Raw genomic sequence first — 13,933 nt, forward strand, 5'->3', positions numbered from 1 at the left:
CTTAGCTTCTCACATATGGAGGAGGTGGCTGTCCGCTATTTTCAGTGCAGAGTCCTCCGTTATCTCCTTGGTTGCGTTCTTGACGTCCTGGCCCAGTTTCTTAGCCCATTCATCAATATCTCTTATCTCACTCACTTCCGTCTCGCTTCTTATTTCGCGAAAGGCATTCCATTCAACAATTAGCTGGTTTCTGCCTTTTCTCTTGGCAGGGCCTGCGCTCACCACTGTTTCGAGAATAAAGTAATCGCTGCCTAGGTTTTCCTGGGTATTAACCCAGGTTGCATCTCCCACGTTTTTGACGAAGGTGAGGTCGGGTGAGGTGTCTACGCTGACACTGTTCCCCGTTGTAGTGGGGGTTTGGGGGTCGGTCATTAAAGTGAGCCCCTCTTGCTGTGCATCCAGCCAGAGTTCCCTTCCCTTAACTCCTTTTTTTGTGTACCCCCAGGCAGCCTGTTGGGCGTTAAAATCTCCCACCACCACCAAAGCTTGCCTTTTGGAAATACGCAGTTTTTTGGAGAAGTCCAAATCGGGCCTTCCTCTGTTTCGGGCTGCTATAGATATTGAGAACAAAGAGGCTGCCTTCTTTCTTTTTTGCTGGAATAAGTTCAACAAGGAAGTGGTCTACGTGGATATACTCTGTGTCGTGCTTAACGACTGCTATGTTCATCCTGACCAGGGTGGTTGCCCCGGATATTCCATCATCTGTACTAAATGATAGGTAGCCCGATAATTTGCCATCTCCGCAGTTTCTTGTAAAGCGATTACGTCCGGATTGTCTTTGCCAAGAAGGAGCTGTGATAGGACCGCCCTTTTGCGACGGTGCCCACGGTAATTCCACTGCCAAACCGTGTGTTTATTGTGACTGGCCATGATTCGATTGTGGATTGTCACCCATTGGTATTAGGGTCGCAGCTGGCTGTGATCCACCATGTACCTTCTGCTCTGTTTCCCTCTGCCAGTTATTAATGCTCACCAACTCGGCCCTGTGTTTCTGGCTTTTTTCCGATAGCGCTTGGATGGTTTGGAAGGCTGCTGCGAACTCTGCTTCCTAGCTCGCCTGGAAGTCGTCCATTTTCTTCCATAGATCTGCCATTGTGGGCTCTTGTGACGCGTTCGCGCCTAGTTTCCTTTTCAGAGGTGGGGAGCGGGTGTAATCTACCTGCATCTCCACAGTGCTTTCATCGGTTGAGTGGGTTTTAATCGTGTTAGCTGTTTTGACTGCGTTAGCTACTTTCTGCTCCCTTTTTAGCATAGCGTTTTCCTTTTCGAGGTCACCTACTCTTTTAGTGAGTTTCTCTACCATGGTTCTCATCTTGGCTAGTTCCTCTGACTCAGTATTTTTTGGGGAGACCTTATCTACCCAGCTCACCTCCCTTTGCCTGTAGGCTTCAGTCCTCGGCCTTGACGACGATCTTGTCCTGGAGCCGGAGTGGCCCCTGGAGCCGCAGCGATCCCCGGAGCTTGAGCAGCCCTTGGCGCTGAAACGGCCCGGGAGATCGAGGCGAGGGAAGGAGTCGGAGCAGCTCCGGAAGCCCTCCCGGCTCCTTGAGCGGCTTTTTCGCCCAGGCGTGGGTGTTTTCTTCGCCTCCTCTTCTTGGAGCTTCCGCTCCCACTGGCGTTTCTTGACGATGTACTGAGTTCGGTAGGTCTCTCGACACTTCTTGTTTCCCAGTTCATCTCCCTTTCCACAAAGAGCACATTTGGGATCACACACGTGTTCATCCGGTGGCTTCACCGTACCGCAGCCATGACACTTGACGTTGTCCGGGTCCGGACACACATCGGAGCGGTGCCCAAGGTGTCCTCATGCGTTGCACACTTCAAACTTCTTTTTGTAGAGGAAGCACTTGAGGAGCCCGCCTCCATAATAAATCCAAAACGGCACATTCTCATCGACGAAGAGTAACAGAACTGATGTCGATGTCTTCCCCATTCTTCTGATCCCTCTGATTTTGGCGTTCTTTGAACAATCCAGGTTGTCCAGAAACTGTGCTTCCGCGTTTTCCACCGGAATCCCATGAACAACTCCTTTGCCACTACCCTCTGGGGCTGACAGGTAGGCATTTACGTCGTACTTTTTCTGATCAACCTGAAGTGTTTTTATCTTCAGGTACCGATGCATTCTTTCTTCACCCATGGTGCCCATCAAAGTGGTGTTTGGCTTGGTGTTAAGTTGAATAATGTCTCCCTTAGCTTCCTTCAGATTCACGTCCGCAGCGGCTCGCACAATCACATATCTTCATGTCTCCACCCAAAAATAGAGCTTTCAATCCTCCGCTCGGTCGGATTATCACCTTATGCAGGCCAGTAGGTAGGTTTGGTTGCTGTGACGCGACGGAGCGCAGCGCCAACTTCTTCACTGCCATCTTGATTGATTTGGTGCTCACGTGGCCGCCATCTTGTCTCCTTCCTCGATCCGAGCCGACACCTTGGCCTTCTCCCTCGCGGACGCCATCTTGGCTGCCGCGTTGCTGGTTTGAGGTGATCGTGAACCAACCGACCTTTTCGGAAAATTATTCGGGAGAAATATCCTCCCCTTGAACAACAACTTGCATTTTCGCCGAATATATCCGGCCGTGCTAAGCGCCAGGGGTCGGCGGCGAGGCGCACCGACGCTTGGCCGGCGCGCAGTGGTCGGAGTCGACGCTAGGTCGAACGCAGCCGCCGGGACGACGCGTCAAAGTCGAAAAATAGCCGAAACTTGGGTCCACTTGCCGCAGTTTCGGTATCCAGGTGATCCTGGCGACTTCCGCTGATGATTCCAATCGAAGATGGCTTGAGCACAAGCATAAATCCGCCAGGAGCATGGAAAAACCGGGGAGAGCACGCAAGACACGTCCACACGCCTCGGCTTCCGAGGCCAAAACCCCCAACCCGTGCTCAACACCTCTCCGCGACGCCACTCCCTGGCATGTTGCCTACCACGAGCCCGCTAGCGACTGCAGCGCCACCTCGGTTTGTTCGCAAACATGCAAGAGGTCTATAGACCGCGTCTTAGTGCACAGGACGTTATGTTACGACTTTAACAAGATATAATTGATGATCCCGACGGAACTAAAGGGGGCAGGGCAATATTGGTGCTGGATCTTACAAAAACCGATAATGCGGAGCATAGAGCTGTCCTTGAAGGCCTCAGGGAGGCCGGAGTAGGCATCATGTGCGTTCACCGGCAGGTCATGGCTGAAAAAACTAAGGTGACGCAAAAATTTCACATGCTTCAAAGTCGCATGACTCATGATGACTTCAAAAAAGCTGATGTCATCCTAAAGTAACAAAAATTATCATGACTTTTGCTTTCCTTTTTGCCAATGCAGCAGACTGCAGGGTACTCAAAGTTTTTGCAGAACAATCTCCCCTCTGTCATTGAACAGATCAGCTGGTGCTTGATTCTCTCCAGCTGATTTCCCCCTTTGTATTGCTCATGAGGCTTTCAATACTTCCTCTTTTGTCGCTGGCGAGGTTCCCATTGCTCTGCTCTAATGCATCTCTTATTAACGTTCAGATCACTTTGGCTACTGCATTGATTTGTCATAACTCTTCAGCTACTATGACTATATATTAGGCATTTTGCTAGTGACATTGCCCTCTTTGAATGTTAACGCATTCAACTGGTTTTCACTTATGCCTAGTTTCTTCTTCATGTTTTTAAGCAGGAACTATACAATGTATTGCATTCAAATACACGCGGTTACAGCGCCTCTTGAATGATGATGAGTACGGGATGATGGCGATGTCGGCAGGGAGGCCATTCTACTTTTCAGCCGTTCAGGGAAAAGGAACCTGAAATATTTGTGTTACGAGCAAGACGCCGGACAATCTGAAGTCGATGTGCAGTACGCTGAGAATTTCGGGTCGAAAGAAAATGTGAGGTGTTTGATTTATACAGCATTAGAAAAGCTTTTGAGGCAAACAGACGACTTAGGCCCGGCAGCGAGCTGTGAAGCTTTTAAGATCAGAATCCCTCTTCAGACATGAAAAGCTGCTGGTATACAGATATGCATAATTAACGAAGAGAATGGCGCGGCGCGGTATTGAACTGCATCTTGGGCATTTGTCAGGCATACGTGGTGTGGTTTCCAGGTGGGACTGGCGCACTAAAATTTGTCTAATGATGTAGCCCCCTACATTTTTGGTGTTGTACTGTATTAATATTTTATTAACTATATGATTTGTATTATAATGTTCTCACTCTCCTATGTCGGTGCACTTGCAGTGTCAAGTATAATTTATGCTATTATTGCTACGACTTTTTGTTGTACCTCTGGATGCTCCTGACCTCGCACTGTACACTGCCGCCCCTTCCCCTCCATCATGTATAACAGTGCCAATAGGGGTAGGTTTAAAAAATCGCTGGCGATTTAGCATTGCTAAGCACGAAATATTGTCACGGCTTGACGTAATGACCAGACGACGTGTACAGGTGATATGAGAAGCGCAAAATCAGGCAGGTCCGAAAAACAGCAGCTTCTTCTTTGCTTCAGTAACAGGCGATCGCGTTTCGACTTTCTCTTCTCTACACTTCCTCCCCCTATAAAGAAGCATCGTTCCGATGCTAACCCGAGAGCAAGAACACGCTGCGGAAAACCAAACACGGACCCAGAAAATATTTCTGGCCGATGTAAAAGGCAGTGGGAACTGCAGGCGATTATCACACGTACTCACGTACTACGGTTTAAGCCGGACGACATGTACAGGTGATAGCAGGAGCACAAAAGCAGAGAGGTCCGAGAAACTGCAGTGGCGCACGGCGATCGCGTTTCGTGTTTCTCTTCGCTCCAATATTGCCCGTAGGCACAGTTTTGTGCAGGTGGACACCACCACAACGTACCTGAAAGTGCGATTAAGGTGTCCACTGAGCCACAGAGCCAGTTACGCCCGTATTTAACTTTTTCATCGTCAGTGCCAATTTACCCAATGTGCACCAGCGGCCTATGCTCCAGTGCTCCGTCTCAGCCACAACGTTGTTCACGCCAACGCATGCAGCGCACATCTCTGTCACTAAAGCCACATAGCTCACCGAGCGATTATTAGTTTATAATAACCTGCACATCTCCAACCAAAAATGTTAACTTTAACCCAACGTTTCGAAGCCGACTCAGCTCTTTCATCAGGGGTGACTGAGGGCAGTAGCTAGCGTCTTTCATGTATGGAGTGGAGTGGGGGAGGGGGTGAAAAGAACGACAGCTGTGTCGCGCAAAGCGCGGGAGAAGGGTTTTAGGATGTTAGTCACGCTGGCGCACTGCAGGGAGGTGCTGAATGGCGACTTTTCTTCGTTGCGTTGAAGAGCGAAGTCCCTGGGCATATACTGGGGGCAGGTTTCCTTTTGTGCGCTTGATATTGTTCGGAGTGGTTTGGATATACCAGGATTCCAGAAGGAGCCTCTTGTGGTAATTTGTTTTGGTTCCGAGGATGCGGGTCTCTTGAAAGTTGATTCTATGGTAGGAGTCCTCGGAATGTTCGGCGCCTGGATTGCGCTCTCTTGCAAATTTGCGGACGTCATTCTTATGTTGCCGAATTCTTCCTTTGAAATTTTTGGTTTCGCTGATGTAGCTTGCGTCGCAGTCGGCGCATGGAATTTGGTAGACAATGCCTTGGGCTCTTTCTCTCGGCGGCCGGTCTTTGGGAACAGGTAGCCAAAGCGCCACAGTGTTTGTGGGCTTGTGCGCAACCTGGAGACCCGATTTTTTCAGGATTCGGGCGATGGTTTCGCTGACACCACCGACATAAGGTAAAGTGACGTATTTTGGTGGTGGCGTTGGTCTTCGTGCGTTGATTTCTTGACGGATGTTGTGTTTTTGACGTCGAATGGTTTTTTGAATGAAGTCTCTTGGGTAGCCGTTCATGATGAGTTCTTTGAATATCGTGCGTTGTTCTTTTTTGCTGTCAAGTTCTGTGCTGCAGTGTGTCTCAATTGTTCTGAACAGCGTCTTCACCACTGATGCTTTATGGACTGTCGAGTGGTTCGAAGAGAAGTGGAGATACCGGCCTGAGTGGGTTGGTTTGCGGTATACGGAGAATTGAAGGGCGTTGTTGTTTCGCGACACGAGGACGTCCAAAAACGGCAGGGAGTTTTTTTGTTCCACCCCTAGCGTGAACTGAATGTCAGGTTCTACGGAGTTTAAATGACGAAGGAAATTTTGAGTCTCAGATTTTTTGTTGGCGGCGAAATAGTCGTCGACATACCTGATGAAAATCTTTGGTTTTGGGTGGAATGAGTTGAAAGCTCGCTGTTCGACGTGTTCCATTGTTAAATTGGCCATGACGACAGAGATTGATGCTCCCATTGGTGTTCCTTTCACTTGTCAGCATCATGAACGGCTACCCAAAAGACTTTATTCAAAAAACCATTCGACGTCAAAAACACAACATTTGTCAAGAAATCAACGCACAAAGACCAACGCCACCACCAAAATACGTCTCTTTACCTTACGTCGTAGGCGTCAGCGAGACCATCGCCCGAATCCTAAAAAAATCGGGTCTCCAGGTTGCGCACAAGCCCACAAACACTGTTGCGCTTTGCCTACCTGTTCCCAAAGACCGGCCGCCGAGAGAAAGAGCCCAAGGCATTGTCTACAAAATTCCATGCGCCGACTGCAACGCAAGCTACATCGGCGAAACCAAAAAATTCAAAGGAAGAATTCGGCAACATAAAAACGACGTCCGCAAATTCGCAAGAGAGCGCAATCCAGTAGACGAACATTCCGAGGACTCCGACCATAGAATCAGCTTTGAAGAGACCCGCATCCTCGGACCCGAAGCAAATTACCACAAGAGGCTACTTCTGGAATCCTGGCATATCCAAACCACCCTGAACAATATCAACCGCACAAATAGGAACCTGCCCCCAGTATATGCCCAGGGACTTCGCTCTTCAACGCACCGAAAAAAAAGTCGCATTCAGCACCTCCCTGCAGTGCGCCAGCGAGACTAACATCCTAAAACCCCTCCACCGCACGCGCGACACAGCTGTCGTTCTTTTCACCACCCCTTCCCCACTCCCCTCCATACTTAAAAGGCGCTAGCTACTGCCCTCAATCACCCCTGATGAAGGAGCCGAGTCGGCTTCGAAACGTTGGGTTAAAGTTAACATTTTTGGTTGGAGATGTGCAGTTTATTATAAGTCTTCAAAGCCAACCAGACAGGTAAATCTGTCAAAATGTTTAGTTTTCGATTATTAGTTTGAGAGTTTATCAGTTCATGAAGAAGACGATGTGCAATGCACAACGCGAAAGTGTGTTGATGTGCGCTCTGCTGTGCAAAATTTTCTTCAAGAAGCGCAACGACTCCCATTCTAATTTCTTTTTCCCGCCCTCAATCAGTACGACATTGCAACATTACAGGCATTGTGTACTATTATGCACATTAAGCAATTGTCCCGTCTTTGATCTCCAAGTTAACTGGACCCCTTTCCTTCCCTCTTCCAATCTCTCAGACTACATACTATTACCACTCCTTTTCCCGTCAAAACTTTCCTGTATCCAGTAATTAACCGCCTGTGTCTTGGCCACTCCCCCGTAGTGGGTATGTGCCAGCAACGTCTGAGGCCTTCCTTCCTTCCTTCCAATTTAATACGAGGCGTGTTCGGCTCCGGCTATAACCTATACCTTTGCCGCCCTTTTAGCTGCGATGTTTTTTCTCAGGCTAGTGCAGTGCATACACTAGTCGCGTGCTTTGTAAATAATCTGTATATATCCCCTTTCTGCACATACATAACGTCATGTTGAAAATTCGTTATAAAAAAATTCGCTGACAGCCCCGTGTTCTCATGCATTGGGCAGCGGAGCTGATCTGTTCACGCTGCCGCTGGTTCGAATCCCAGTTGTGTGCATTTATATGATTTATTTTTATTTATTTATGTATTTCATTTGTTACACACCCACAAACTGCGCTAGCACACAAACAGCGCAAGGTCTTGCTCGGACTTTATCGATCGGAATAGCTACCTAAATAAAGCTTGGCGTTTCAGCAAGGAGAACTCGCGGCCACAAGGAGAAAACAACAGGCATAGGCCCACAAGGCGTCCTATAACAATCCAAAACAATAGGCACATAGATCACCACATTTTCACGATGTGTGTTCTGGGGCTTCCCATCATAAATATTCAAACCTTGGCGGCTTCCAGCAAGTTCATGGTCAATGCTGCAAGTCAGACATTCGGAGTTTATGGACACGCTTGTTTAATCAAATTCAATGTTTACTGCTCTCTAGCATACAGAGGTAAAAGCAGAAAACGCAGTGGGTCTCAGCGGCAACAGCTCCATGCACACTTATCGATCCTTACTTTGCATTGTTCTCTTCCCCAAGCTCCCCCACCAGTAAGTGCTTTTCACAAAACTGGAAGCCTTCATAACCACTCCGCCCTCTTTCCCTGGAGAGGAACGATTATTTCTTTGAAACAGGTCAGCGCTAGAGAAGACGACATAACACAGGTGAGCGAGCGGCGCTACTACCAAATGGTTTTCTGTTTCGCTCTAGGGTACGTATTTAAAGGTTTGTCACATCACATCATAAGCAGAAACAGGGGGCGTCAATATGTATTTTTTTTCCGTATCCAAAAGGTTTGAAGTATCACTCGCTAATATGTGTCGCATCGTCGTTTTCTCTCCTTGTGTTTGTCTTTTTTAGCGCCAACCTGTTTCAAAGCAACGTTTAGCCAACTAGCCCAGCACCAAGTTTTACTAAAGGAACAATTATTAGCCGTGCCTAGGATGACTGCTGTCACGCTGACAAAAGGAGCTCACTCAGGGTGTCTCAAAAGCAAGGATAAGTAGACATCCCTCTTCTCAATCGCAAGTCCCCTTCCCTGTTTAGTGATAAATGGGGAATTTGATCTCTCAGGAGGCACTCCCACCCCTTGTCAGGCCCAAGCGGAGAGCGTACCTCTCTGTTGTCCTCTTGTTCACAAATGCCTGCACGCCCCCCTCAACTTCTTTCAGTGTATTTAAGCTCCAGAAGTATGGCGCATCGGCCAGAGGTTCTACATAATAGAGAAATCGCCGCACGCTTTACTCTTTTGCACTTTTGGAGCAGTATTGAAGAAGACGTGTTATTCGTCACTTTTTCACACAGTTCCTGCAGACTCCGCTGTTCCTTGACAGAAGACTGCGTCCGTGGCTCGAGTGACGTGGTGACGTACTGGTCCGTGGCGTTGCCGAGTGATGTGCGCGCCACTTCCCCCGTCGCACGGCTCGTTGCCAGGGACCATGACGGGGCCGTCCTCGGCAACACAGCCTTCACGTCACTGAGCGGCGATACGCAGCCGTTCGACGTCAGCGACGAGCGTGGCGTCGGAGTTGTGTTCGCCACGCGCGACCTCCGACCTCGGACCAAGTATCGCGTCACCCTCCACGCCGTTTCGCGGGATGACGCCAACAGTACGGCACTGTTCACGACGCGATTCTTCCTCCTAGTCACGACAGGGAACTACCCGTTCTGACGACGGCAGACCCCGGCGGAACCAGTGCATTTTGATTAGCAATTTTTAGGAAAACGCATATTGTGGACCTCGACTTTAAGTCGAGAATCAGGAACAAGACTAGCAAAACTTCTTTTTCGTAAGAGCTCTAGGCAATTGATAGGTGCGTGGCACGTGTCCAATTGTGAGGGCCTACGAGACCTACTCATGGCTCGTAGAGAGAAAGGCGCTTGACTTTCGCAAATTTATCCCACGTGCAAGGTGTGCTTGAGGGTAGCGAAGCATTTCATAGCTTTGAGGTTTTTAGGGTGTGCCACCTGTGAGACTGCATTCAATATGGACCTAGTTCAGGCCAGAATTCCAGTTCTATTTCGTTTTGTCTTTCGTGATAGGCTGATGTGCCACTGCGACGTCGCTGCCGCTGGGGTCAGTCATTCAACTCAGCTGGTGATAACAGCGGAGTAAAAATGATTGATAAGAGTGGTTGCATTCCGCCAGCCGCTCAGTCTTGAAATGTTGTAGTTGAAGTTGGTGTTCTTCTCTAAAGTCAAGCGTCTGCGAATGACGCTCTGCTGGGACACAAAATTGAGTGCACTAAAACGATCGACTACTGTTGCTGTCAACGACGTGCCAACGCCCCCCCTCTTAGATTCTAATGGAAGTTCTTGCCTGCAGTAAAAGCACCTCGCTCGGAAAACGACTCCCTCAAAACAATTACGTGACCTCAATGAAGCAAGGATGTTTCTCCTGACCTATAGTGTAGCGTTCCGGAGGCCCTGATACTCATCGCTTCCGAAATGTAAGTGCCGAGGGCCAACTTGAAATAGACTGCATGTCGATTACTGTTGAGATGCATAATACTGCGGTGAATTTTCAAGTCAAAGGAAATATGCGCTCAGGTTTATCACGCCCCCTTCAACCCGAAAACCGAAACTCCGCAAGCCACAATCTGGCGTCAAAGCGAACGGGACGTACTTCGTGGTCAAACCCAGCACCAGCATAAGCCACTGGCCGAATTATTAGCGTTAAGCCATAGGCCTAGCTGTCGCCATTCATAGCCCGCTATCTTCTCTCAAGATTAATTTATTTTCATCCTCATTCTCTCCCTGCACGATTTGTTCAACGCAAGTGTAATTGACGCACTTATATTTCACCTGCTCCTGCTTCACTTAAACACATGGAGTGGTTCTGCGCACACCAAAAGGGAAGGAAAAATGATTTTTGTTTTGTTTTGCTGCCCATCTCGAATGCAAAACTATTCTGTGCATTATTCATTGCCTTGTTGTGCTCCCACCCTATAGTAAAGCCACAACAGACTGGTTTTTGGAACCAAGTAAAGCTTGGGAACACACAATTTTTCTGGAGCTTCTACGCACTCGCATGTTTATTGTAAAAATTATTGCCGAAAGCAAAATATTGTAATTTCTTACACTCAGTTAATTCCTTAACAGTCCGAGGCAATGCGATGAATTTATGACAGTTTTTATTGAACGCTTGCATGTTCTGCTCCGTGCTCTTGTCCCCTCTTCTGAGGCGTGCGATTCCTTCACTCCTGAGTGGTTGTTTTTTTTTTTTTACCTGGAAACAGACATGCGTAATGCTGTCTGAGCCCCCTGTTTCTACATAAAGTCTGCCAGCAGCATCTCCGGTTGCGGGTTCTTTTCCGAAGACCCCGAAACTTGTACTAATGAGACCGAAATGATCATTAACTTTTAAAGCAGGAATACCCGCCCAAATGAGCTATTCACGATATAATGCCTGTTTTTCAGCTCCAAGCACCGCCAGAGTTTCTTAAGTGTCGCGATAGGCAGACACCCAAAATAAAAATTCCTTTAACTACGTCGCCTTAGGTGAGCGCCAAACGAAGCCGTCCTTAAAACGCAGTCTCGAATTGCCGCCTTAGACGAAGCTCTGATATTCAGTGAATAACCAAGTCAAAGCCTTTGGATGTCACAATTACATTGTGACAGGTTTGTGTGAGGTGGGCCGTCATTGGAAGTACTTTGTTGGCATGGATACAACACAGATTGGGAGACAGTTCATTGAGGCTGAGTTACAAAGAAAGCAGCGTAAAATTTACTTTCGTATTCAATACTTTCGTATCGAATTTTGGGTGCTAAAGGGATGTCTCAGTGCAGTTTTTTTTTTCTGGGCGAACATTGAAGTAAGCACATTTTTGTTTAAAGTATAATTCCTAAATTTGTTTCGTAACATTTATTTATTAATACCAGAACAAAAAGAATGATCAGATACACATTCTCCCGCTTTGATCTACGAAGAGGTGCGAAGCTACTCAACTAAAAGGGTAGCCATGTACAATTTTTATACAAGAGTTTTACCTAAAAACAGCAAAAAAGATGTCGATCCAAACAAAAGTTGCAACACTGAACATTCCACCCAGAGTATTTCAAGCTGAGATTAAAGAAATCAGAATGGGGGAAGAAAACTGAACAAATATGAATAGCTCCGCGCCGAAGCCACTGATAAAGCGCGTCTTAGAATACGCAACTCCAGTCTGGTACACAAGCACTAAAGCTTTGATTACATCAATTGAAACGGCGCAGGCTTATTCTGTTGACTTCACCTCTTCCTGTTATAACCGCAGCAGCAGTGTAATCTTTATGAAATCAAATATTTCTCTTGCGTCCATCCGGCCCTTAGTGATAATCCATTTTTCGGCCCCAGTAAATTTCTGACTCTGTTGACCACAACTTTGAGGTTGACGTTGATACATGTTATACTAAAAGCTTTTCTTATGCTTTTAGCGCGAATTTTAAAAGAATGAGGTCACCTTCGCTCCGAAATTGTGTTCATTTATGATAACGCGCCTTTTAAACGTGCTTTAGCCGGCATTCTATAACTAGTTTTTACCATGCTTTTCCATGCTTTGTTTGTTGTTTTATATCCTGTACTTCTGTACTCTGTAAAGCGTGCGTTGGTCTTGAAGAAAAATAAATAAATAAATAAATAAATAAATAAATAAATAAAAAATAAATAAATAAATAAATACACCCGACTCGGAGTGACAAGTGTACAGCCTTTCCTGGTACCTTAAAAAGCTCTTCAGATTTTAATATGGCATACTTTGTCAGCAGCTTTGTTCCTGCCACCAAGTGTGTGAAATAGAGTGCCATGTGGGTGCCGAACGTCCATGTTATGCAATACTTGAACGGCGTTGGTATTGCGCGCATTATCTTTTATCGATATCGGGTTGCAAAATACAAGTGATAATTCGACCAGGGGTAATGTGAAGCGTCTTGTTCTGAATAACACGACGGAGGTAAGTGTGGGTCATGCCTCTTCTATTCTCATCAACCGCGTAATGCGTTACTACCTGGCTTCCACGACTCTTGGCTTGCCGTTACATTTAATGCAGAATTTCTATGTTAGTTTGTGCGCCCGTGTGTTTTTTTTCGCGCTTTTAGTCTTATAATAGGAGAGACATGGGAGAGGCTTTTGCCCTGCAGTGGTTGTAGTCAGGATGATGATGATGATTTGTGCAGAACACTATTTTGAGAAATAAATGAAACCAATTGGCCTCTATAGCAAATACCCGCTTCACGACTTTAAAGTTGTATTGAAGGGGCGCAAAGCACTAGCAGGTATTTCCATTTTGCAACCCACTGCATGGACGACATTGTTTTTAAACGGTGTCGCCTATACCACACTTGATAAATGAAATTAGTAAGCGCGTGGCAAAGAATTGCAGGAATAGATACAGTGTATTTCGAAAATGCGATTACCCTTCGCGCTGCGGCTCAACCTAATTTGGCTTTTTCCACTTGCTACGTGCTCTAGAGGGGTTGCTTTGCCTGCTTGATTTCAAATGCACGACGCAGGCAAATTTTGTCGACCCGCAGCAGCGAGTGTAATCGCGTTTACTATATTCTAAAAATTGATATGGCTATTATGAGCGACCGCTTACGAATCTCTATATCCAAGTGGGTGCCTAACTCTTCTAGTTAAAAAGTTAACTATTAAAAATGAGTTAACCAGCTTACTACTCAATAGAATTCACCAGTTTTGTGGTGTCTGCCAACACTGATAATAATAAGCTATGAAAGCAATATTTTTACCCCCAAAAGCCTATTTTTGAAATTTGTTGAAAGTGTTTGCTGAAACAACCGGTATAAGGGTTGGTTAAATTTTGCGCATTTCAATATCACCTGACGGATAGTGTGAATATGATCTACCGCGGGTATTCGTTACGGAGGCCCATCTAATCTTTTGGTTGATTGAAGTCTAAGGTTGTCCTGACTCTATTAGCGATTACCTTATTACAGATATTAAGTTCGAAAAGCCAACACGGATAATAGCTGCAATCTCGATTTACACGTTTGCTAAAAGCTTGAGGCTTTCTGAAACACATTCTTAAAAACCAAAATGCAATAGCATTTGCATGTTTGCCAGCACTATATATTTTAAAGGACCTCAAAATAATGGAAGTAGGCCCACACCAGATAATGAATTAAACTGGATAAATTGATGGATCAAGCTGAATGAGAGGAAATTAGTGGG

At 46.6% G+C, this 13,933-nt stretch overlaps 1 protein-coding gene across 1 annotated transcript in view; it reads left to right on the forward strand.

Moving 5' to 3' along the window:
• The window catches only part of LOC144129205 (hemicentin-1-like), a 414,526-nt gene extending 402,081 nt beyond the window's left edge, over positions 1-12,445 (forward strand). The window contains exon 35 of the mRNA XM_077663195.1: positions 9,070-12,445. Coding sequence (XP_077519321.1) covers positions 9,070-9,436 — 367 coding nt within the window. The 3' untranslated portion in view covers positions 9,437-12,445. The remainder of the gene's footprint in view (positions 1-9,069) is intronic.
• Positions 12,446-13,933: the final 1,488 nt, after the last annotated feature.

Source organism: Amblyomma americanum, chromosome 1, assembly GCF_052857255.1.
Source record: "Amblyomma americanum isolate KBUSLIRL-KWMA chromosome 1, ASM5285725v1, whole genome shotgun sequence".
Lineage (NCBI taxonomy): Eukaryota > Metazoa > Arthropoda > Arachnida > Ixodida > Ixodidae > Amblyomma > Amblyomma americanum.